This window comes from Macaca fascicularis, chromosome 8 (assembly GCF_037993035.2).
Source record: "Macaca fascicularis isolate 582-1 chromosome 8, T2T-MFA8v1.1".
NCBI classification, from domain to species: Eukaryota; Metazoa; Chordata; class Mammalia; order Primates; family Cercopithecidae; genus Macaca; species Macaca fascicularis.
In genome coordinates this window covers 113,373,203-113,399,647 of record NC_088382.1, presented here as the reverse complement: position 1 = coordinate 113,399,647, position 26,445 = coordinate 113,373,203, and the positions used below count along the sequence as shown (strand labels likewise).

At 34.8% G+C, this 26,445-nt stretch overlaps 1 protein-coding gene and 1 pseudogene across 26 annotated transcripts in view; both read right to left on the bottom strand.

The window, feature by feature from the left end:
* RIMS2 (regulating synaptic membrane exocytosis 2) overlaps positions 1–26,445 on the bottom strand; it is a 753,111-nt gene that overhangs the window by 475,018 nt on the left and 251,648 nt on the right. For all 26 annotated transcript variants that reach the window (XM_073999244.1, XM_073999245.1, XM_073999258.1 and 23 more), the window contains one exon: positions 20,247–20,557. In XM_073999244.1, coding sequence (XP_073855345.1) covers positions 20,247–20,557 — 311 coding nt within the window. The remainder of the gene's footprint in view (positions 1–20,246; positions 20,558–26,445) is intronic.
* LOC102143330 (small ribosomal subunit protein eS6-like) lies at positions 17,605–18,500 on the bottom strand (annotated as a pseudogene).

The following is a 26,445-nucleotide window of genomic DNA, read 5'->3' as shown; positions in this document are numbered from 1 at the left end:
AGAAAACCAACGCCTGGATTCATTGATTTTTTTGAAGGGTTTTTTGGTCTCTGATCTCCCTCAGTTCTGCTCTGATCTTAGTTATTTCTCGCCTTCTGCTAGCTTTTGAATGTGTTTGCTCTTGCTTCTCTAGTTCTTTTAATTGTGATGTTACAGTGTCAAGTTTAGATATTTCCTGCTTTCTCTTGTGGGCATTTAGTGTTATAAATTTCCCTCTACACACTGCTTTAAATGTGTCTCAGAGATTCTGGTATGTTGTATCTTTGTTCTAACTGGTTTCAAAGAACATCTTTATTTCTGCCTTCATTTCGTTATGTACCCAGTAGTCATTCAGGAGCAGGTTGTTCAGTTTCCATGTAGTTGAGTGGTTTTGAGTGAGTTTCTTAATCCCGAGTTCTAACTTGATTGCACTGTGGTCTGAGAGAAAGTTTGTTATAATTTCTGTTCTTTTACATTTGCTGAGGAGTGCTTTACTTCCAACTATGTGGTCGATTTCGGAATAAGTGTGATGTGGTGCTGAGAAGAATGTATATTCTGTTGATTTGGGGTGGAGAGTTCTGTAGATATCTATTAGGTCTGCTTGCTGCAGAGCTGAGTTCAATTCCTGGGTGTCCTTGTTAACTTTCTGTCTCGTCCATCTGTCTAATGTTGACAGTGGGGTGTTAAAGTCCCCCATTATTATTGTGTGGGAGTCTAAGTCTCTTTGTAGGCCTCTAAGGACTTGCTTTATGAATCTGGGTGCTCCTGTATTGGGTGCATTTATATTTAGGATAGTCAGGTCTTCTTGTTGAATTTATCCCTTTACCATTATGTAATGGCCTTCTTTGTCTCTTTTGATCTTTACTGGTTTAAAGTCTGTTTTATCAGAGACTAGGATTGCAACCCCTGCCTTTTTTTGTTTTCTATTTACTTGGTAGATTTTCTTCCATCCCTTTATTCTGAGCCTATGTGTATCTCTGCACGTTAGGTGCATTTCCTGAATACAGCACACTGATGGGTCTTGACTCTATCCAATTTGCCAGTCTGTGTCTTTTAATTTGGGGCATTTAGCCCATTTACATTTAAGGTTAATATCGTTATGTGTGAATTTGATCATGGCATGATATTAGCTGGTTTATTTTGCTCGTTAGTTGATGCAGTTTCTTCCTAGCATCAATGTTCTTTACAATTTGGCATGTTTTTGCAGTGGCTGGTACCGGTTGTTCCTTTTCATGTTTAGTGCTTCCTTCAGGAGCTCTTGTAAGGCAGGCCTGGTGGTGACAAAAATCTCTCAGCATTTGCTTGTCTGTAAAGGATTTTATTTCTCCTTCACTTATAAAGCTTAGTTTGGCTGTATATGAAATTCTGGGTTGAAAATTCTTTTCTTTAAGAATGTTGCATATTGGCTGCTACTCTCTTCTGGCTTGTAGAGTTTCTGCCGAGAGATCCGCTGTTAGTCTGATGGGCTTCCCTTTGTGGGTAACCCACCCTTTCTCTCTGGCTGTCCTTAACATTTTTTCCTTTGGTTCAACTTTGTTGAATCTGACAATTATGTGTCTTGGAGTTGCTCTTCTCGGGAAGTTTCTTTTGTGGTGTTCTCTGTGTTTCCTAATTTGAATGTTGGCCTGCCTTGCTAGGTTAGGGAAGTTCTCCTGCATAATATCCTGAAGAGTGTTTTCCAACTCTGTTCCATTCTCCCTGTTACTTTCAGGTACACCAATCAGACGTAGATTTGGTCTTTTCACATAGTCCCATACTTCTTGGAGGCTTTGTTCATGTTTCACCTAACACCATACTTTAATACATTTCAGACAGATCAATTTTTTTTACAATGTAAAGATAAAATCATAACAGTATTAGAGTAACAGAAATATGTATTAATCTTAGTGAAGAAGAAAGGCCTTTTAAGCAGAACCCCAACAAAGCATTTGATTCGGTATTTCTCCAAAGAAGATATATAAATAGCCAATGAGCATTAAGAAAAGATGCTCAACATCACTGGTCATTAGGGAAATACAAATAAAAACCACTTCATACTCCCCAGAATGCTTATAATAAAAATACAGACAACAGAATTAAAAACATATGTCCACACAAAAAGTTATATACAAATGTCTATAATAGCATTATTCATAAAGCTAAAAAGGAGAAACTCAAATGTCCATCAACTGATGAATAAAAGAGATGTGGTATATACATACAATGAAATATTATTCCATCATAAAAAGGAATGAATTACTGATTCATGCTACATAATAAATGAACTTTGAAAACATTATGCTAACTGAAAGAGCCAGTAACAAAAGGCTACATATTGCATGATACTATTTTTATGAAATGTCCAGAATAGGCAAATCCAGAGACATAAAGTAGATTAGTGGTTGCAGAGGACTGAGGAAAGAGAAGAATGACAAGTGACTGCTAATGGGCACAAGTTTTCTGGGGTTTATGGAAATATTCTGGAATTAGATAGTGGTAATAGTTGAACAACTTCAAAAATAAACTAAACACCACTGAAGTGTATATTTTTAAAGGGTTAATTTTATGACACATGAATCATATCTCCATTAAAAATAAATAAATCAAGAGCCATAAAAGAAAAATATAGGCTGGGCAGGGTGGCTCATACCTGTAATCCCACCACTTTGGGAAGCCAAGGCAGAAGGGTAACTTGAACCTAGGAGTCTGAGACCAGCCTAAACAGGCTAGAGAGATGCCATTTCTACTAAAAATTTAAAAATAGAAAAAAATAGCTGGACTTGGTGGCACACACTTGTAGTCCCAGCTATTTGGGACGCTGAGGTGGAAAAATTGCTAGAGCTCGGGAGGTTGAGGCTGCAGTGAGCATGACTGTGCTACTGTACTCCAGCCTGGGCAACAAAGCCAGACTCTGTCTCAAAAAAAAAAAAAAGAAAAGAAAAGAAAAAGAATACAATCCATCATAATGTATGTTTATGTTTATGCATTGGTAAAAAGAGTAATATAAGCAAAACTAAAAGATAATAAACTGGGGAAAAGTATTTGCAATCTGAGGTGGGCAGAATTCTAAGCTGGCTCCTATAATTCTCACCACCTGGTTTACACACCCTGGTCGTCATCCCTCCCCTTGAATGTTGGCAGGATCTGTGAATATGATGAGATATCACTCCCATTATTAGGTTACATTATATGACAAAGTGAGGTGATTTTGCAGATGTGATTAAGGTCCCTCCTTAGTTGACTTTAAACTAATCGAAAGGGAAATTAATTTTATCAGGCCGTAAGTGGGTCTGATAAATCATATTAGCCCTTTAAAAGAGAGTTTAGAGGTCAGAGACAGAAGTCAGAGAGATCCCAAGCAGCATAAACACTCTCTACTGGCTTTGAAAAAACACACTGCCATGCTATGAAGAAGGCCATCTGATAGGGAACATTGGGTAGCCCCTAAGGGCTGACGGCATGTCATACAATTGCAAGGCAGTGAATTCTGTCAACAACCAGGGAGTTTTGAAGAGGACCCTGAGCATGAGATGATATTTCAGACTCAGGCAACACCTTGATTTCAGCCTCCTGAGATCCTAAGCAGAAGACCCACCTAAGCTAAATTGTACCCTAATCTTGACCTACACAAACTGAAATTAAAAATTATGTTTTTATAATCCTCTAAGTGTGTGGTCATTCATTATATAGATACAGAAAACTAACATACAGTCCATTCCACAAAGAGTTATTTTCTATAATGTAAATGGAGATGCTAAAAATCCATGGAAATAAAAACCAAAAACTCAATGGAAAAATGGAAGAAGATATAAACAGAGTTTTAAAAGAAAAAACTATTCTTAAACATATGCAGAAATGCTCAGTTTGACTCACTTATGATAAAAAAAGAAAAATTAGAAATATAATGCAGTATCATTTTTCACCTATTGCACTGGTAAAGATCAAAAGTTGTATAATATTGTGTTGGCTAATGAACTAGAAAGTAAAACCCTAATACCTATTGATAGAAGTATAACTTTGTGTATCCTTTCTAGTGGGCAATATCGCAATGACTACAAAAATTTAAACTGCATACATTCTTTAACCAAGAGATTGTACTTCTAGGAATTTTCGTTTATCTTACAGATTTACTATTATGCAAAACTATAAGTACACACACACACACGTATGTATCATGTGTGTATCATGTGTATTATGTATCATGATAGCATTTGTAATAGCAAAAAAATGTGGTAATAATCTAACTGTCTATCATTACAGACCAAATAAATATGACACATCCACTAAAATTTATGAAGAAGAACACTCTATCCACTGGTAAAGAAAGATTTCCAACATATGCTGCTAAATTAAAAAAGAAAGATAAGGAAATACTATATATAGTATGGTATCACTTCAAAGAAATAGATATATACAGCGTACATATATATTCTTATATTTGCAGAGGATGTCTATAAAAATACACACTCAAACAAAAATAGTAACAGTGTTAGAGGAAAAAAAAAAAAGAAAACAGAAACTGTGCAGCTGGAGTATGCAGTAAATATATAGAATAGAGGAGATAAGGCCAGGTGTGGTGGCTCACACTTTTAATCCAAGCTCTTTGGGAGGCCGAGACAGGCAGATCACTGGAGGTCAGGAGTTTGATAGCAGCCTGACCAACATGGTGAAACCCTGTCTCTACTAAAAATACAAAAATTAGCCAGGCATGGTGGTATACACCTGTAATCCCAATTACTTGGGAGGCTGAGGCAGGAGAATCACTTGAACCTGGGAGGCAGAGGTTGCAGTGAGCCGAGATCACGACATTGCACTCTAGCCTGGGCGACAAAAGTGAAACTCTGTCTCAAACAAACAAACAAACAAACAATAGCAGAGATAATATACAGAAGAAATAAACCTTGAAACATGAGAAAATTCTTCTCCAAAACTGAGAAGTCTTAAGATTTACTCCAAAACACATTCACAGAGAACATGCAAATCAAAAAATTTGAGTAATTATGGAAACAAGATTTTAAACCGTTTTTAAAAATAAGCATAGTAACTTTCTCAAGTACCTATCAAAGCCATCTCTATAGCAACAATACTAAGTCATTTTGAACAAAATAACTTTTAACACTTGCTGATGAAAAAATAATTTTAACTTTACTAAAAATATATACTTTTGTTCCGGTTCCAAAATGACAAAGAACCAAGCTGGCTTCACTCCCTCCACCCCCACAGAAAATGAAAAACAAATATACGGCACCAATTTATCATGAGCAATATCCCAGAATTCAAACGTGAAGAAGAGATAGTTCCCAGGGCCACAAAGAGGGAAAAAAACTCCAAGAAAACTGTAAGATATTTGATGCCTTTCCCCATAATCTGCCCACCATGAAGTGCGTGGAATACTTCCCCAACTCACAATTTCTATACTGAATCTCAGTCCTGGAAACTGTTCCTTAACTCAATCAAAGGAGATGCCAAATCAGAGGGGCTAATCCACAGCACCATGCTACAATTCCACAGATCCCCTGGGCATGAACCCCTGGCCAGCCTCCAGCACTGCCAGAATATCCCCTTTGGACTTTTCCCATTCAGGATGGGCAGCAACCCAATCATTTACTATAGCCAGGCAAACTTTGGCTTAAGGTACCATCCAACACCAAAAAGAAGGCAGCAACCTAGAAAAAAAAAATCAACAGGTAAATTAAAAAGAATCTCTAAGAAAACAAGTCAAGTAAAAAACAAAACAAGCCAGACAGGATAGATTGGAATAGACAATCTTTCAATGCAAAGACATAGAAAGACATCCACAAAAGCAATAGCAAACAGGAAACCATTATCTCTCCAAATGGACAAACCAAGGAACCAGTTACTGATGCCACTGAGAAAGTGATATGTGAGCTCTCTCACATATAAAAATAGTAGTTTTAAGGAAACTCAGTGATCTCCGAGTTAACACAGAAAAGCAATTCAAGTATTCATCTGAGAAATTTAACAAATTTAACAAAGATATTAAAATAATTTTTTAAAAACAGAAATCTTGCAACTGAGAAATACATCAGCTGAACTGAAAAAAATCATTAGAGGTTCTCAAAAACAGAATGGATCAAGCAGAGGAAAGAATCGGAGAGCTCGAAGACAAGCATTTGAAAATATGATCAGAGGAGAAAGAAGAAAAACAATGAAAAATAATAAAGATGATCTACATGAAATAGAAAATTACCAGAAAAGACCAAATCTAAGAATTATTTGTGTCTAAGAGGGAGTTGAACAAGAGCAACGGGTAAAAGCTTATTCAAAGAAATAATGTTGAAATTTTTCCAAAACTTGAGAAATATATAAATATTCAGGTAGAGGAAGGTCAGAGAATATCAAAGAGATTCAACCCAAATAATACTAACTCAAGTCATCTAATAATCAAATCCTCAAAGGTAAAGGATAAAGAGAGGATCCTAAAAGCAGCTAGAGGAAAGAAGCAAGTAACATATAAAGGAACTCCAATTCATCTGATAATTTCAAGAGAAATTCATATGATAATTTCAAGGGATGTAAATATCCCTTTACAAAAAAAAAAAAAAACAGAACATGAAAGGAACATATGCCAAAAGAATAAAGGCCATATATGACAAATCCACAGCTAATATCATACCGAATGGGGAAAAACTGTCTTTCCTCTAAGATCTGGAACAAGACAAGGATGCCTAATTTCACTACACTATGTTTAGTCAACATAATACTAGAAGTCCTGGCCAGAACAATTAGACAAGAGGGGAAAAAAAGCGGCGGGGGAGCATCCAAATTGGAAAATAAAAGAAGTCAAATTAGCCTTGTTTAAAAATGAGAAAACTCTGAAGACTCCACCAAAAAACTGTTAGAACTGATAAATTCAGTAAAGTTGCAGGATACAAAATCAACATACAAAACTCAGCAGCATTTCTGTATGCAAACAGGAAACAATCTGAAAGAGAAATGAAGAAAGCGGTATCATTTACAATAGCTACAAAAAGAATATCAAATACCTAACAATTAATTCAACTAAAGAAGTGAAATATCTATAAAAAATATAAAACATTAATGAATGAAATTGAAAAGGACACAAAAAATTAAATTTAAAACTTAAAATGTCAATACTACCCAAAGCAATTTATAGATTAAATGCAATCCTTATCAAAATCTGAATGATATTCTTTACAAAATAATTTTAAAATCCTAAAATGTATATGGAACAACAAAAGAGCCCAAATAGCCAGAGCTAGAAGCATCACACTACCTAACTTCAAAATGTACTACAAAGCTATGGTAACCAAATCAGTATGGTACTGGCATAAAAACAGACACACAGACCAATGAAACAGAATAGAGAATCCAGACATAAACCCATGCATTTATAGCCAACTAATTTTCAACAAAGGCACCAAGAACATTCATAGGGTGAAAGGATAGTCTTTTCAATACACTGTGCTGGGAAAACTGGATATCCATATATAGAAGAATGAAACTAGAACCGTATCTTTCACCATATTAAAAAAAATCAAATCAAGATGGATTAAAAACTTATGTTGAAGAACCAAACTCTGAAATTACTAGAAGAAAACATTGGGAAAATGTTCCAGGACATAGGTCTGGGCAAAGATTTTGACTAAGGCCTCAAAATCACAGGCAGCCAAAGCAAAAATAGACAAATGGGATTATATCAAGCTTAAAAGCTTCTGCACAGAAAACAATAAACAAAATGAAGAGACAACCTATATAATGGCAGAAAATATTTGCAAACTATCCATGTGGCAAGGAATTGATAACCAGAATATATAAAGAGCTCAAACAACTCAGTAGCAAAAAACTGACTAATCCAATTTAAAAGTGGGCAAAAGATCTGAACAGACGTTTCTCAGAGGAAAACATAAAAATGACCAACAGGTATATGAAAATGTTTAACATCACTAATAATCAGAGAAATGCAAATCAAATCACAATGAGATATCTTCTCACTCCAGTTAAAATGACTTCTTCAAAAAGGCAAGGATAAGGGATGCTGGTGATGATGTGGAAAAAAGGAGAACTCTCATACGCTGTTGGTGGGGATGTAAATTAGCATAGCCACTATGGAGAACAGTTTGGCGGTTCCTCAAAAAACGAAAAATAGAACTATCATATGATCCAGCAACTGCACTACTGAGTATACATCCTAAAGAAATGAAATTAATACATTAAAGACACATCTGTACTCCCATATTTACTGCAGCACTATTCACAAGAGCCAAAATATAAAATCAACCTAAGAGCCCATCAATGGATAAACAGATAATGTGACATATATATAGAATGGAATATTATTTGGCCATAAAAAGAATGAAATCCTGTCATTTCCAGCAACATGGATGGAACTGGAGGTCTTTATGTTAAGTGAAATAAGCCAAGCACAGAAGACCAAATATTACATGTTCTCACTCATGTGGGAGCTACAAAAGTAGATCTCATGAAGATCTCTAGAAAGTAGATTGACAGTTACCAGAGGCCAGAAAGGGCAGAGGGAAGGAGCATAAGGAGGGTGATCAATGGATGCAAATATACAATTAGATAGAAATAAGACCTAGTGTTTGATAGATCAGTAGGATGATACTAGTTAACAATAATCAATTGTACATTTCAAAATAGCCAAAAGAGAATAATTTGAATGTTCCTAGCATAAAGATAAGATATTTAGGTAGTGGATATCCCAACTACCTTGATTTGATCTTTACATATTATATGAATGTGTCAAAATATCCTATGTACTCTCAAAATATGTATATCTATTATATATCAATAAAAAATCAAAAATACATAAAAATGTGTACTTTTCATGTTACTTAATTTTTTTACTTCCAACCTATGAAGAAAAGTAACAAACTTTTTAAAAATGTCAAAGTCATAGCAAGTTTTGACATTTTTAAATGTCAGCAAAAAAAGATAACTTAAAATTATATGCTATGATTGAGTTCAGAAGTTGTTACCCTTGTCTTTGTACCCAGTTTAAGAGGCATGAAACAAAATTCTATTTGTATCTTTTTAAGAGAGGATGATTTTTTTATGGTCCACAGATCAATTTTGATAACCAATATCAGATCAAAATGCATACAGCCCATTTAAAAATACTTTTATATGCATACCATTATGAAATCAAACTATGAAATATTTTAACAGCTTTCAAATGGCAGTTTGTATTTATTTTCTGTCTATCAAACGTAATTAGCATAAAGCACTGTTCAACTATATGCTATCTTGGACCTCAACTGTATTTTCATCACAACATTTTGACTACTGAATCTCTCAGTCACCAAAATAAATAAAATAGCTTTTATTTAAGTTATCATATTAATTCCCAAGCAGGATGTATGATACATATGCCAATAATGTACTGATTTTCAATATGAAGACTAGTATAAAACTCCTTTCTTTCATTTATTCACAAATTTCTATTGATGACCATTTTTCATTCCACGCAGAACAGCTGACCAGTGAAAACATTTTGGAAACACACAAAAGAACAGATATACTGAAAAATAGAGGCAAGATATGGGGATAGAGTTCATAGCATTTGAGTCCATAACTCTAATTGTTTGTAAGGTCTATCTTCATTCTTTTCCTGGGGTTCTGTCAGATACTCTAATATACTTATAATTCTTCCTTCTTTTTTCTTAAGCTTTTTTACTTATCGATTCATTCAGTCTTTCAACAACTATTTAATGAGCACTACTATGTATCAATTACTGTGTGAGGTGCTAGGAATACACTGAGGAAGAAGATACACATGACTGTTGCATAATGAAATTTGTTTAATTTGTTCAATTCTTCCCTTTCTTTTGCAGAGAAAATTTAAATGTCTTAGTGTTGAAAAGCATTGGTTTTAAAATGCCTTTTAAAATGTCAACACTTACAAGTAAAGTTTTTCTGATAATGGAGCCAATGATTTACTTTTTTGATTGCACACACACACACACACACAAACTTTAGTTAACTGAAATTGACTAAAATTAAAAAGAATAGCTGTCTAATCTAAAGGAAAAGTCATGCTTCACAGCTAACTTATAAAATGCACTTTGCACATCTTTGTCATCGTTGGGTTTTATTAAAATAATTCTACTAACTTTTGAAATTGATGTTGCTTCTTCAACAGGTTTATTTTTTTCTTTTTGCAAGGATGTATTCTGTGACTACTAGCCCCCTAGTGGATAGCAAACGTCAACAAAAAATTTGCACAAGTTACACATTCATCAGTAAAAACGCATTTTCATTTTTAGCATCTTGTTGCTGAAATATTTGTTGCAAATTTTTAAAATTACCAAATAATAAAATACACAAATATTTATAAATTTACACTATACAATAAATGACAAAACCACTGCAGAAAAAAAATCCAGACTACCTTCTGTAAATTCTATGACAGGACAGTTCAGCCTCTATTTCCTACCCTAATTTATAATCTCCAACAACCTTATAGTCTCCTTTCTGAAATGCCAAAACTGGCCAATACATCAAAAGGCAAATGGCACAGCAATGTCAAATACTTCTACCACCACCACCAAAGATCTTTCTATCAGACTGGCCAATACATCAAAAGGCAAATGGCACAGCAATGTCAAATACTTCTACCACCACCACCAAAGATCTTTCTATCAGACTTCGTTTGAGTAGTGGTACCTTGCATCCTGTCCTTTAAAAAGAAATGTTAGCTGTCTTGTATCTGAAAAGTTAGGGAAAAGATGGATTCTTGCTGATTGTATTTCAGTTGAGAACTCTTCACCACACATGCATCCCACACAGTATGAAATCATGGCAGGAGCACTATGTAAGTACAAAATGGAGACCTTCCAAACTCACCCCAGCTTATTTTAATGCAACTCTTAATAAAATACTTCATATAAAATCCAGGACAAATGTCAATCTATGCAGAATGCCGGGCCAGCATGTGTAAACTGGGACTGTCCTAGGCAAGCTGGCACGTGTTGCAACTCTATTTATAGGTCACTTAAATGAAGGAAAGTTGACAATGGTTCAAGTTTAATTCAGTTGAAAATAGAAATAGAGATTCTTTTTTTCACCTAAAAATTGAAATATTTAAGTTATGTATTCCAAGAGAACAAACTGACTTCTATGCAGTAAAACCAATTATTATACTATGTTAAACATCCTTTTTAAGGGAGATATTTTGTCTTTCAGAGCTCATATCATATTCTTGAAAATAAAAAAGTCTATTAAGCATTGGCCATATAAGAACAGATCATTATTTGTCTTCAAGTCTATTAATCATCCTTTCAATAAAAGATAAAAATGTTACAGAAAAGACACCAGTCATGTTAAAGACATTTGTTAATTATTACAATTTTCTCTCATTCATCATATGCACCAAGCATTTATTGAATGTGCATAATTCATAGAAAGTGGCACGAAAGACATAGCCATTTTTGTTGCCTTTTTGTTTTACCTGTATTCTAAAAAGTATAAGAAGAAATATCTAGGAATAAAGGTTATGAGATCATTTGCTTCCAGGTTATTAGATTCTTTTTTCCCCTAAGAAAAACATTGGTGATTTATTTTTTCTAGTTCCTTAGCTCTATAGTTTAACCTTTTTCTTAACCACACTTTTTTTCCTTTTACAAATTATTTCCCTTTACAACATTTTATCTTATTTCTCTCATGGTTATGCTATTTTTTCTTACCACATAGCACAGATGACCACTTCGAATAAGAGTCATGACAATCATGGTCATGATTTCATGAAAGCAGATTACCCAGATAGTCCTTAAACCATATGTAATGCACACTTAGTAAATTCTAAATACAGTTGATTGGTGTTAGGTACACTATCAGCATTCTATAAATATAAGCATCTGAATCTACTGAAAAGATCCATTATCGAAACACTGATTATAAAGAAAATTTCATTAATTTAGACTTGATTTCACAATAAGTCTTAAATATTTACTACTAATAAAATTTCAATGAAACCAGTGATTTTAAAATGTAGCAATTATGCACATAATTCTCCTTTAATTTTTTACTAAATATAATTTACATGCAGTTAAAAGTACACATATCTTAAATGTTACTACTATAATAGCCATTGACAAATACATCACCCAGTAATCCATATCCCTATGGAAGATACAGGTTTCCATCACCCCAGAAAGTTCCCTCAAGGAAAACATCATTATGATTTCTTTTCTATAGATTTGTTTTATCTCTTCTTGACCTTCATATAAATGGAATCATATCATATGTACTCTTTTGTGTCTAGCTTCTTCCATTCATCACAATGATTTTGAGATTTATCCATGTTTCTGTGCATATAAATAGTTCCCTCATTTCATGGATAAATAATACACTTATTTGAATATACTTGAATATACCACAGTTTGTTTATTCATTCTCCTGTTGATGGACATATGGGAAGTTTCCATTTTGGAAATTCTATGAATGAGACTGCTATAAACATTATCATACAAGTATTTTGTAGATATATTACTTCATCTCTCTTAATTAAATACCTAGGAGTAGAACTGCTGGGTCATTGGGAAAGTGTATATTTAATTTTATAAGAAACTGTCAAATACTTTTCTAATGTTTAGACCATTTTATTATTTATTTATTTATTTATTTATTTATTTATTTATTTATTGAGACAGCGTCTCACTCAGTCACCCAGGCTGGAGTGCAGTGGTGCAATCTCAGCTCACTGCAACCTCTGCCTCCCGGGTTCAAGCAATTCTCGTGCCTCAACCTCCTGAGTAGCTGGGATTACAGGCATGTGCCACCGCGCCCAGCTAATTTTTGTATTTGTAGCAGAGACGGGGTTTCACCATATTGGCCAAGCTGGTCTCAAACTCTTCACCTCAAATGATCTGCCTGCCTCAGCCTCCCATGTTTATACCATTTTAATTGTTTTATACTTTCACTAGCAAGATGTTAGCAGTCAAATTCCTCTTAATTCTCACAAAAGGTAAGTGTTGTCAGAATTTTTGTTGTTTTAAATCGTAGCATTCCTAGTGGATATATCAAAGTATCTCCTTATAGTTTTTTGGGGTTTTTGGTTTTTGTTTTTTGTTTTTAGATGTAGTTTCCCTCTTGTCGCCCAGGCTGGAGTGCAATGGCGCCATCTTGGCTCACCGCACCACCACCTCCCGGATTCAAGTGATTCTCCTGCCTCAGCCTTCCTGAGTATAGCTGGGATTACAGGTATACACCACCACACCCGACTAACTTTGTATTTTTAGTAGAGATGGGGTTTCTCCATGTTGGTCAGGCTGGTCTTGAACTTCCAACCTCAGATGATCCGCCCGCCTGTGCCTTCCAAAGTGCTGGGATTAGAGGCGTGAGCCACCGCTCCCAGCACTTTATAATCTTGATTTGTATTTCTCAAATAACTAAACACATAGGACACTTCTTGTACTTACTAGCAATGCATTTTTTTTTTATAAACAGCCTATTCCAACTTCTTTAGGGTTAAGTTAATGAATTTTAAGAGTGTTTTATATACCTATTTAAGCAATATGCATTTTAAGCAATAAGCAAATATTTTCTCTTGAAATTTCTTGAAATACAATGTGGTTATACAGTTTCTTAATAGTGTCTCAATGAATAAAAGTTTTTATTTTGATGAAGTCTAATTTGTTGTGGATTTTTTTTTCATTTTATAGAATTAGTGCTTTCTGTGTCTTGTCTAAGAAATTATTGACTACTCTAAAATCTGGAAGAAGTTCTCCTCTAATTCCTCCTACAAGCTTTACAGTTTTAGCCAAAACCAAGATCAAATAATATTATCCAATATTTTCTTCCAGAAGTTTTATACTTTTAGGTTTTACATGTATCTCTATGATCCACTTTCAGTTAATTTTATACAGTAAAAAGAACTAGGCTTCAAACTTTTTTGGATATGGATATTCAGTTATTCCAGCACCATTTGTTGAAAACACTATCCTTTCTCTACTGAACTGCTTTTGCCTCTCTGTCAAAAATTACTTGTCTATCCATGAATGGCTTTATATATAGACTCTCCATTCTGTTTCACTGATCTATTTGTCTTTATGCCAATGCCACAATGTTTTGATTACTGTAGACTTATAATGTATTCAAATCAGGTAGTGTTAGGCCTCTAACTTCGTTCTTCGTAAAAGCTGTTTTGGTTATTTCAAACATTTGTATTTTAAGTTTAGAATCTATCTGTATATATAGATCAAATTGGGGAGAAATGACATCTTAACAATACTGAGTTGTATGATCCGTGAACACAGTTTATCTTTCCATTTATGCGGACTTTCTTTTATTTCTTTCATCAGTGTTTCAGTGTTTTCAACATACAAACCTTGTGCATATTTTGTTAGATTTATATCTAAGTACTTCATTTTTTGGTGCTAGTATAAATTTATTTTGTATTTTTAATGGTCTTAAAATTTTTTAAATTTCTATTTTTAAGTGTTTCCTTGCTACTATTTAGAAATATAAATGGTTATCAGATATTGACTATATTCTACAGCCTTACTAAACTCACCAGTTCTAGTAACAATTTTATAGATCCCTTTAATGTTCTCTATAAATATTCATGTTCTCTGTGAATAAAGTGTTAGTTCTTTCTTTTCAATCTAGATGCCTTTTATTTTATTTTATTATGCCTATTGTGTAAGAGTAAATCCAGGCACTATTATTCCATCTGTACTGGAAGCTGAAGTGTTAAGTACGTATTTGAATATTATTTTTATTTTTAAATAATCAATGTCACAGAGATATTTGGAAAGTCATAAGTATTAGATAACAAGGAAATGGTGATTACCAAACTGCTAAATATTCATCATGCTGAACCTACCTTAAAACTTTAAAGTTTAGATCCAAGATAATTGTTTTATATTTTTATTACCCTTGGTATTTTCATTAAGAGTCATCATTCAAGCAGTAAAATGTAGAAACAAATACTACACTGAAATTCAATAAATATCTGTTGAATGAATGAATTATAACAATGAATTATAGTATGAATGAAGACAATCCTGCATTAATTTGTCATACAACTACCAGTTATAGGAGGAAAAAAATAGTGACAGAGAATGCCTTCAAGTTTATCTCATGGCAGAGGAGCTTAAAATACAACACAATACAGAATTTTGGAACTGGAAGTCTTCTCAGGATTTAGACTGTCTTTTCCCATTCCAGAGATGAGAAGAAGGAGACACAGAGAAAAAAATAAACATCTAGAAATGATGACACTATGGGCCTAGGTTTTCTGACTTCTAGTTCTTTCTCATCTACCATACAAACTATCCATATTTCTTACTTTTTAACTTCTCTAAATGTTGTAGAAACTGCTACATATTAAATAAATAGTAAAATTTTGCAAATAAAAAAACTTTCCTACATTTCACTTATTTTCAACTACGAAAATTATGAAGCATCCAACTATTAAATAATTTCAAATGTAAGAAATATCAACTAAATGTTTTTAAACAGTTTTACTTTAATTTTCACTAATTTTATTTTCCTAACCAGAAAAAAATCCAGTTTTAAAATGTATTTCACAAGTTATTTTGAAATAAAAACATACTTGAAACTCAAAAATATTTTGCATCTAAGTTGATAAAGAATTGCAATTTTATGAGTATATGTTAAGTAAGTATTCGCCTACTCAACGCTAAGGTCTAGGGCCAACTTGATATTCATTCATTCAATAAATACTAATGACCTATCTGTAAAACACTATACGAAAACCTGTGAGAGAAATAACAAGTCATTTAAAAAGGTCAAAACTACTGCATCACGTTACAGATCAAAGCTCCTTAAAAGAGTAACATACTTTTCTGTCTCAAATATAGTTACAAGTCCATAGAGATTTAAATTAAGTTGAACTGAAGTTTCTCTTTCTGAAGCCACTGGTTTCTGAATGGTATTGAAAAAACAAATTACTAATGCTTTAAACTGAAATTATATTCCTAGCAATACCTCCACTTCCCTGTCCAATTCAAATACTGCAAGAAAACCCATTCTGGTAAGAAAGAAGAAAGAGAGACAGAGAGAGAAGGATAGAAGCTGGGAGGCAGGGTGGGAGATAAAGTAACAAAAAAAAATAGGTTTAATTGAAAAAATTTAAATGGTGACAAAAGAAAATGGGCAAAGGGAGAAATTTCTACAACACTAACAGAACTGCTCTCTAGGGCAGGGACTGGCACACTTTTTCTGTAAAAGGTCAGAGAGCAAATATTTGCAGTTTTTGTTTTTGTTTTTTTTTTTTGGAGACAGGGTTTCACGCTTGTTGCCCGGACTGGAGTGCAATGGCACGATCTTGGCTCACTGCAACCTCCAGCTTCCAGGTTCAAGCGATTGTACCACCTCAGCCTCCCAAGTAGCTGGGATTATAGGCATACACCACCACATCCAGCTAATTTTTGTATTTTTAGTAAACATGGGGTTTCAAGATGTTGGCCAGGCTGGTCTTAAACCCCTGACTTCAGGTGATCCATCCTCCTCGACCTCCCAAAGTGCTGGGATTACAGGCATGAGCCACTGCACCCGTCCTATATTTGCAGTTTTGAGGCCCATATGGTCTTTCACAACAGCTCAACTATGGAACTGTAGCTGAGAGCAGCCGTAGACAATAAGTAAATGAACAGGAGTGGCTGTGTTCCAAAAGAACTTTGTTTACAAAAACCAAGTGGCAAGTCAAATTTGGCCCAGGTTCATAGTTTGCTGACCCCTTGCTGTAGGGGAAAAAATTCAAAGGACTCAATACTGGCTACAGATAAATGTCTAATTAACTACTGTATAATCTGCATTTTAAAATAAAAGAAATACTCTTTAAAGTGTTTCCCAAATAAACATTTATGTAAGTTATAATGAGTTCCATTTTCTAGGCATAACTACCAAATCTGATATTAAACTCTAACTTCTTTCCTGACTAAAAGTAATTTTTGTGAACAAAAGGAGCTATTGGTTGGGCATTTATAAGGTTTGGAAAGAAGATATACAGTATGCTTTGAGTCATTTAGCATGAATTTATTAGCAGTAGTAGCCAAAGCACCAGGCAAAAGAGAAAAGACTAAAAGGAACTACAACCTGTTGGCTCCCCACAATAGGTCAATTTCAATTGTTTATTCAGGCCAGTAGTTGTGAGTGAAAGAGGCAATAAGGAATATAAGATTCTTATTTGTTCTCATTACCACCTTCTTCTAAGATTACAGATAGGCAACCGGGCGCAGTGGCTCATGCCTGTAATCCCAACACTTTGGGAGGCCTAGGTGGGTGGATCATCTGAGGTCAGGAGTATGAGACCAGCCTGGCCAACATGGTGAAACCCCGTCTCTACTAAAAACACAAAAAAATTAGCCAGGCATGGTGGTGGGTGCCTGTAATCCCAGCTACTTGGGAAGTTGAGGCAGGAGAATCGCTTGAACCCAGGAGGTGGAGGTTGCAGTGAGCTGAGATCATGCCACTGCACTCCAGCCTGAGCAACAAAAAGACTTCTGTCTCAAAACAAAACAAAACAAAAAACATAAAGATTACAGATAGGCTTTACCTTGTCTATAATGATGAATTAATTACTCATAAATTTACTGAATTTATTTTTAACATGCATAACTTCCTGATGAAATGCATTCCAAAACTTAATATTCTATTATATGACCCAGTGCTTTAGTATTTCGTTTTATTCTTCCTAAACCTGCCTCTCTAAGCTCCACAAAAAGCTATCTCATGTGGTTAATTTTTAAACAAATGGAGTCTATATTCCTATTTTCCATTTTTTTTTAGTCTGATCTTATCGATATGTTACTCAAGAAATCTTATTTCTGACTGGATTCAGACTTAGAAGTAGAAGCTCCCAGAGAGGAAAGTCTGAATTTCTTGGCAATTTGTTCCTGGCGCTTCTGTTTACCCTCCTTCATTCTCTTGGCCGCAAGTTAAGCATATTCTGCAGCCTCTTCCTAATTTTTCTTAGTATGCTGCTTCTCAGGCAATATGCCGCCATTTGTGCTGCAGGACATGTGGAGTAACAAGACGCTGAATCTTGGGTGCTTTGGTCCTAGGTTTCTTACCTTCTTTGTTTAAAGGCTTTCTTACAACATACTGGCGGACATCATCTTCTTTAGAGAGACTGAAAAGTTTGAGGATTCTGCTAGCTTTTTTGGGCCCCAGGCGACGAGGCACCATAGTATCAGTCAATCCAGGAATATACTTCTCTCCTTTTTTAACAATAACCAAGTTAGAATGCTCCAATTGGCATCCACAATGCAACCACAAACTGATTTTCTCTTTCTTTCTCCAGTTCTTCTTGGTCTGTAACAGGAATGCCCCTTACTCATTAGCAGGTGGACACGGCCATGAATCAAGATACCCCGCTTCATGGGGAATCATTGTTTGTCGTTACCACCACTGATTAGGACCACATAACCCTTCCATTCTTCAACCAGAGCATCAGCAGCAACTTCCGTGGCCATATGCTTCTCATAAAAAGTGCAGTTTGTGTTTATTGTCCACTTCAATGAGTTTCTGGCAGCCAGTGGCTGGGAAGGAGATGTCCAGTTTCATCTTGAAGCAGGCGAATGCCTCCGAGGTGCCATGAAAAAGAGCTCATTATCCATTTTATTTAGTTATTCATTCACTCATTTTAAAAAAATCCTATCTCCATTGGTTATCTATTTTTTCATATACCTTGACCATTATAACTGCCATCTGGGGAACTTTCTTGATCTCTGAAGTCATTGTGTAGCAGATACTACCAGCAACCCAACCATATTGCCTCATCATTCACCATTCCCTACATAGCAATATTGGCTTACTATAAGTGTCTGTTACATGCTGCCTGAGCGCTTTCTCTGGCCAGTGAGTTTCAGAGAGTTAACAATTCCCATGATCAGCCCTGGACCAACAACAAAGGAGAGTTGATAAATAAATACTCCAACTTTCTTGTCCTCTATATAGGATAACTCTGAGGTCTTTCTACCCAGTCTCCCAGAAGAAGTCTCCACAAGATTAAGATGACTGTTTTCCCCAAAGATAGGATTATATATACTGTTCCCTTTTACCACTTTGTAAAAGAAGTGATGCAGTCATTGTTTTCTTTTTCTCTTAAGATCCAGCAACGTATTGGAGTGGTGACTTTAGGCACCATCTAAAATGACTCCCAGTGGTCTTACTTGTTAGAACTGATACCTGAGAACCCACCATACTATATATACAATTTGTTTCTGCAGAAATGCATGACTTTGTACTTATTCAACACAGAAATAAATGTACCTGCTACTTCTGGGCAACAGAAATAGTATAAACCAAATTTAAATTTATCTTTATTCAAACAGAAAAATAAGGTATAGAAAAATAGGCCGAGCACGGTGGCTCACACCTGTAATCTCAGGACTTTGGGAGGCTGAGGTGGGCAGATCACGAGGTCATGAGATTGAGACCATCCTGGCCAACATGGTGAAACCCTGCCTCTATTAAAGTACAAAAAATTAGCCAAGCATGGTGGTGCACACCTGTAGTCCCAGCTACTTGGGAGGCTGAGGCAGGGGAATCACCTGAACCTAGGAGGCAGAGATTGCAGTGAGCCAAGATCGTGCCACTGCACTCCAGCCTGACAACAGCGTAAGACTCCGTCTCAAGAAAATAAATAAATAAATAAATAAGGAAGAAAAAGAATCTTCCCATCAAAATCCTTTAGTCTCCTTCCAAAGGTAGGAAATATAAGAGCCCTATGTACTATTTTAAGTATCACACTTTGAACACGGAGAAGCCCATAGAACTGAGCCAAAATAGTTACAACAGAATTAGCACATGGATATATCAAACTCATGAAATCCTTCACTATAAACCTGACGTTGGGTCTGCATATACTTGCTTGAAAAACCACATCATCCTTCAGCCCAGGATAGAACCTTTGGAGATATTGTTAACCTTCCCCATTATCTTAACTCCCACTTCCAACTAGTCCCATCAGTCCAACCTCTATAAAGTGTCTTATAGCCATCTCTTCTTCATTCCCATTAGTCCAATGCCAGTCTCTCTTTCCTATGACAAAAACTTCTAAGTTCCCTGTTTTATTTCACTTCTTTATTCTGGGAAATCTATCTGATAACCTAACACTCCCACATCCCATCTAAGATAGTTCAAACCTATGATAGGTCAAGTCCTGAACATCACATACAGTATTTATGTAAAACATACGAATGTTTACATTATTTAGACAACTCACCGTTGCCTAAACATTTCATGTATTGTTATCTCTGTTTGGAATGAAGACTAAAAGTAAAAACATTTGCCTAAAGATTAAACAAAATGTTTACCTGTCTGAAGCTATGTCACTGGCAATGTGATGCTTCACGCCTGACCCATTTTTAATAGAATCCTGTCTTGTGAGCCCATGAGATCGACTTTTCTCCACTGCAGGTACAGATAAGTCACCTGAGGGTCCTTGGAACTGGGTCTGCTCATGTAGTTTTGGTTTCTTCTCCTGAGGTGCCTCCTCATTTCTTAGCCCTCGAAGAACCTTTTGATCAGGTTGCTGTGGTGTATTAGTTCCACTATTATAAAACCACGCTCCTGATTTAGTGAGGATTTCTTGTTGTTTTCGGCACAAATTACATACCCACATAACCTGCACATGAAGACATAGGGGGAAAAAATTAGTGTTCCCAAAAGTTAAAAACAAAGAAAAAGAGACAAAAATTCAAGCAAACAAAACATTATATGGTTATCCTTCTGAAGTTAAAACATAATCCCAATTAACTGCTACTGTAAATTAAATAATACATACTTTCTTTTAATTTTTTTGAATAATTCTAATGAAATAGACAACATTTATTGACCACAAAGATAGCAAACTAGAGTCCCAAATTGCTGATTGTTCATTTGTACTATTTAATTCGTTTTATTTAAATTAGAGGCATTGTGTAACACACAGAAAATAGATTTTGAAGCTAGACAGTTGGGTTTAAATACCAACTCCAAAATTAGAAACTTTGCAACTTTCAACAAGGAACTGAATCTTCGTATCTATAAAACTTAGTTTCCTTAATGATAAAATAGGGAAATAAAGATGATAATTTCCCTGTATTTTGAGGTTGAATATTAGAAATAATTTATTTAAAATATCTGCAATATTACTTATTATAAAGAAAACTAGCTGTTAATATTATGTTAACATTCTATCAGCAATTATATTATTCTTAAGGGGGCTTTTATTTTTTTCAAGTAGCACCTAATGGCTAAAATAAAGCTACAAGCTGTGTTGATCCTCTATTTAAAAAAACCTATTAATTGCTAATAATTTATAGTAATGCACTTGATGTTTTTACTGTGGCAAAAGACACAAAATAAAATTTGTATTTAATTTTTAATTGTACACACCTCAGTAGCAATAAGTATATTCACATTGTGAAACAGATCTTCAAAACTTTTCTTGCAAAACTGAAACTCTACACCCCATTAAACAGCAACAGCCCTTTTCCTCTCCCAGCACAACTATTCTATACTCAATTTTTCAACAGATATATTTTTCAGATTCCAGAAATCTAAACATATTGTAATTAATATCTCTGTGGCCAGAAAACCCTTCACCATTTTCCGAAAAATCCTTTTCAATTAATCATTTAAAAAGTCATATTATCATAAAATAAGCATTCATAATTCAAGTGTATGAGTGCTAATGTTTTACGTCAAATACTTACTCTTACACAGCTCTCCAGGTTGCTAAACATTTTCTCACATGAAATAAATTACAACAGTATAGATAATCACAGTAAAAGGTTCAACATGGTATTTTCAACTGACACAAAAATGTTTCTGTAAAATACCACGTAGATTTTTTACCTTATTGTCCATTATTCCAGTTCATAGTTTGTGCAGATCTTATCACACAACATTGTACTTGCTCATTTTTATTATTTTTTTCTTTCATTGAATTGTATAGACATTTCTTTTCTCCCCAATTAAATTTGAAGCTTACTGAAGGCAGGAACTACATCTTCTACTAACGTAATAAAACCTTATAAATTATAGAATGGTAAGATATAATAAATGTTTGCTAAGTTTAAGTTTTTTAAAATTCTTCTGGGGGAAATAGGGTAATAATATATTTGATATTATTAGGCCAAGATGTATGTTCATTAATTTCCTAAAGAATTAGTCATAAATAATATCAATATATGTATGTATTTTATTTTTATAAGTATTTTGATGTGAAAACACCATTATTTCACTGAAATTAAAAAGAATATGCCTCACAGTTCAAATTTCTTTTGCTATAATTGATTTGAATAGACATGAAATATATCTAACCCATCAACAGTCTCAAAATCAAATTTGAGTCAGCATCTCAGTCTTTTGATGCCATCTTGTGACAAATGCAAGTACTGCAGATCTCTTTTAAAAAGTCACGCTAAACAGATCCACAAAATAATGTAAAAATAAATGAAGTTTGAATTTCAACTTTTCTATTTTAAACAAGTTGTTATTTATGCTTCAGTGATAATCTATGCTAGATTATTATAAGATATAAATTTATCTGAATTAGGTCACACTCAAAGTACTGAAAAAGAGCGTCCTTTCGTGCCTGGTAATCAACAAATGAAACAGAAATGAGAGCTTGTGAGACAGACAATTATCCAATCACTATCATCTGCAGAAACAGCATTTTGCTGCTTTGTAGCAGTTGAAAAATAAAATTTTTCACAAGGTAAGCAGGTTACTTAATGTATTTTAGAGCAGAGCTTCTCAAAGAATATCCCGGAGAGAACAGCATCAGTATCACCAGAAGTGCAAATTCCCAGGTCCCACCCCAGACTTACTGAATAGGAAACTCTGGGGCAGTTCCCAGCAATATTTTACCCCAAATCCTCCAGGTAATTCTGTTTGCTAACATTTGAGATCCACCAATCTATGGCAGAGATTCCTAGTTCAATATGTTAAATGGGTTACAAGTATGCTCCTCAGACTGGCTAAGACCAAAGGAGTTCATATTCAGCCTTGTCAGTTTACCTTAGTGTGAACTGCTGACTGTACAAATAGTATTGTTTCTGTGGAGCCCAAAATGAGAAAAAGAAATGGAAACACTATCAGCTTAATCTTCCTCATCTGCTAATATCCAGTGAATATTAATATAACACAGATGGTATAAGGTATGAAGGATGTCTGATTCCTATTAAAGACTCTCCATGTGTTAATATCCTTCTCACATTGCCTGGGCTATGCACACTGCTTGCTCCTTTTCTGACTAGATCATTCGTTCCCTCCTAAATCACTAGCTCCTATATCCTTCCCTTCCTCCTTTCCTCCCTCCTTTATTCTATATTCCTCCCTCCCTTATCCTATATCCCTGCCTTCCTCCCTTCCTTCTCTCCTTTCTCCCTCCCTTCCTTTCTTCCTTCTTCTTCTTTTCTTTTCTTTCTTGAAACGGGGTCTTACTTTGTCACCCAGGCTGGAGTTCAATGGCACAGTCTCAGTTCACTATAGCCTCAACCTGCCAAGCTAAAATGATCCTCCTGCCTCAGTCCCTCAAGTAGCTGGGAGTACGGGTGTTGCCACCACGCCAGCTAACTTTTGTATTTTTTGTAGAGATGGGGTTTCACTATGTTGCCCAGGCTGGTCTTGAATGCCTGAGCTCAAGCAATCTGCCCGCTTCAGCCTTCCAAAGTGCTAGGATTATAGGTGTGAGCCATCACGCCTCCTAGTATTTTCTTATTCATGTATTGACACCTTGGGTACCTTTCTTTTCTTCTTCTACCATCTCCTCCTTCTCTTGGATTAATAGTTTATTAATTCTTTAAGCTCAGGAATTCCAAATCTACCCACATCAAGTACTGTCATGTGCTGCATAACAATAGTTCAGTCAACAAAAGACCACATATAGAAGGGTGGTTCCCTAATATTATAATACTGTATTTTTACCATGCCTTTTCTATATTTAAATATGTTCAGATACATAAACACTTTTCATTATGTTACTACTGCCTACAATATTCAATACAGTAACATGTTGTACAGGTTTGTAGCCTTGGAGCAACAGACAATATCATCTAGCCTAGGTGTGTAGAAGGCTAGACCATCTAGATTTAAGTACACTCCATGATGTTCGCGTGACAAAATTGCCTAATGATGCACTTCTTGGACTGTATCCCCATCATTACCAATATGATTGTAGTACAGAAAAACTGACACTTTCACTTGTAGCCCTTTACACAGATAGCAGCTTAGCTTATAAATTGGTGACAATATTGAACTACTTCTCACAAACACCAATACCTCTCACAAATACATATATGCTGTAAAATGATTTTTCATTAATTGGCTATGAAATGATTAATGGCTATTAAAGATAAACTCTGCGTCCATGGAACAAAATTTATAGAATTTGGCAACAAAGTCACAGGCCTTTTGCTAATAGAACACTTTAACCAATTACGTTAACCACATATGGAATGCTGTCTAAAATATCTCAGAAATACACATGCGTATAAATCTCCCTGGTTAGAGACTATTAACCAATTCTCATAATTACCAAAAACATCTAGAACCTGAGAATACAAAACATGTAGGTTTCAAAATTATAGATTATTATTACCTTCAGTCGTAAATAAGCCAAAATTTAAAAAATAATATAGCAATATTAAGAGATGGAATAATGTCTAATGACCCAAATTTGTCACTTACTACCATGTGTTTTATTCCATAAACACCCTGAAAGGAAGGGAAAAACTAAGGAAAATACAAATATCTTTTTTAAACCACAAAAATAATAACCATAACAGCTGCAGTGAATAGTAAAAGAAAGCAAGAAAACCAAACTTACATTAGGTATATACAATAATTGAGAGCAATCTAAAGGTCTGCAAAATACTATGATTTTCTTCTAAACAGGGACAAAAAAATAGAGTAATTCAAAAAAGGGAGGGATTATAGGTTAAAGACTGATGCTAACGAGACCATAGGCCAAGATCCTATGATCCAGCTAACTGCACAGAAAAAGGAATTCACTAGACACTACCTCTAACCATTGCCAACCTGCTCCTAAGTGTGTGTATGCATTTGTCAGAGAGGAAATAAGGTAAAAGAGTATAAACTGATCCATTACATAAACAGAAAATCATTGAAGATTCTGGCTAGCTATTCAACAACTTATTTCCTTTCCTCTTAGAAAACTACATTTTCCATGTTATCATGGGCAGCCATGACCATACAATTATATTCTAGCCAATGGATTATAAGTGGAATGGGTGTGCCACTTTCATAAACTTTTAAAAATTCTCATGTGCTATCTTCATGCTGTTCAGCCAAGACCTTGGAGATAAGGAAACCACAGGAAAAAAAGGTGCTGCCTGGGAACCTGAATAATCACTAGGAGGAGAGCACTCAGCTGATCAGCTCACCAGTGTGGACTTCACATAGGTGAAAACTAAACTTCTACTAAGTTGAGCTTTAAAGACTTTTTGAGTTTATCTTTTATAATTGATAGCATTACCTTGACTAATTCACAGTCTTTTTAAAGTACATGTTTATTCAATGTGTATTACTAGCACAATCTTGTATGTGAAGAACAATACATTACTAGGGCATGAATATGAAAGAGCTTCAATGTTGTTCACTAACTCATGAGAACCAATTGTGTGCTTTCTTCCCAACTCCACATTCCATGAAGTAATGTGGGTTAGGCTGAAATCAGCTGTGGTGGATGTATTTAGACTAAATAAATTGGAAAATGCCAAAAGTCAGAGATTTTTCTAAAAGAGAGCTGGTTGTTAGCATGTACGAACACACCAGTGACTATAATATATTCACTACATTCTACTAAAAGAATAATATTACATTTAGTAGATAAACTTAGATGAAACTATAATGTAATTTACCATAAAAATTAACTGAAATCATAAAATTCCAATTTTATTATAGATGGGCAAGTAACCAAGTCATTATTTATTTACTTATACAATATTTACTAAATGGCTACTATATGCCAAACACTATGCTAAGAGCTGGTGAATAAAGCTTAACAAATATAGATTTTGCTACAGAGTATAAAGTATAGTAGGGGGACAATAAGCAAACAAATAATTGCACAAATATTATTATAATTATCATAAATGCTACAAAAGGAATGCAGTCCCACCATAGATCTTTCCCTCTGGCCCGCATTGTGTTGGGAAAAAACAAGGATGCAGAGATCTGCAAGAGGTCTGGAAATCCAGAGGCTCAACCAGAGCATTACCCTAAAGCGTTCCCACAATCAGAATCATGGTGTGTGTGTCTCTAAAAAGGCAGAATTCAAGGGTAGCCTGCGCTACTAAACTACAAGCCCTCACCCAGCACTGCCATGGTGGATTTTGAAAGTAGACACATTGGCTCATATCCTGGAAGGTTAATGTTTTCTAATAGGATTCCTTAGGCAATTAAGTGATACTGTCATCCATAAATAAAATCAGAAATTTTCTTCATCTGATGCCCCTGATACAAGCAGCAAGACTCCCAGATTTCTCCTGAACTGTAATCATG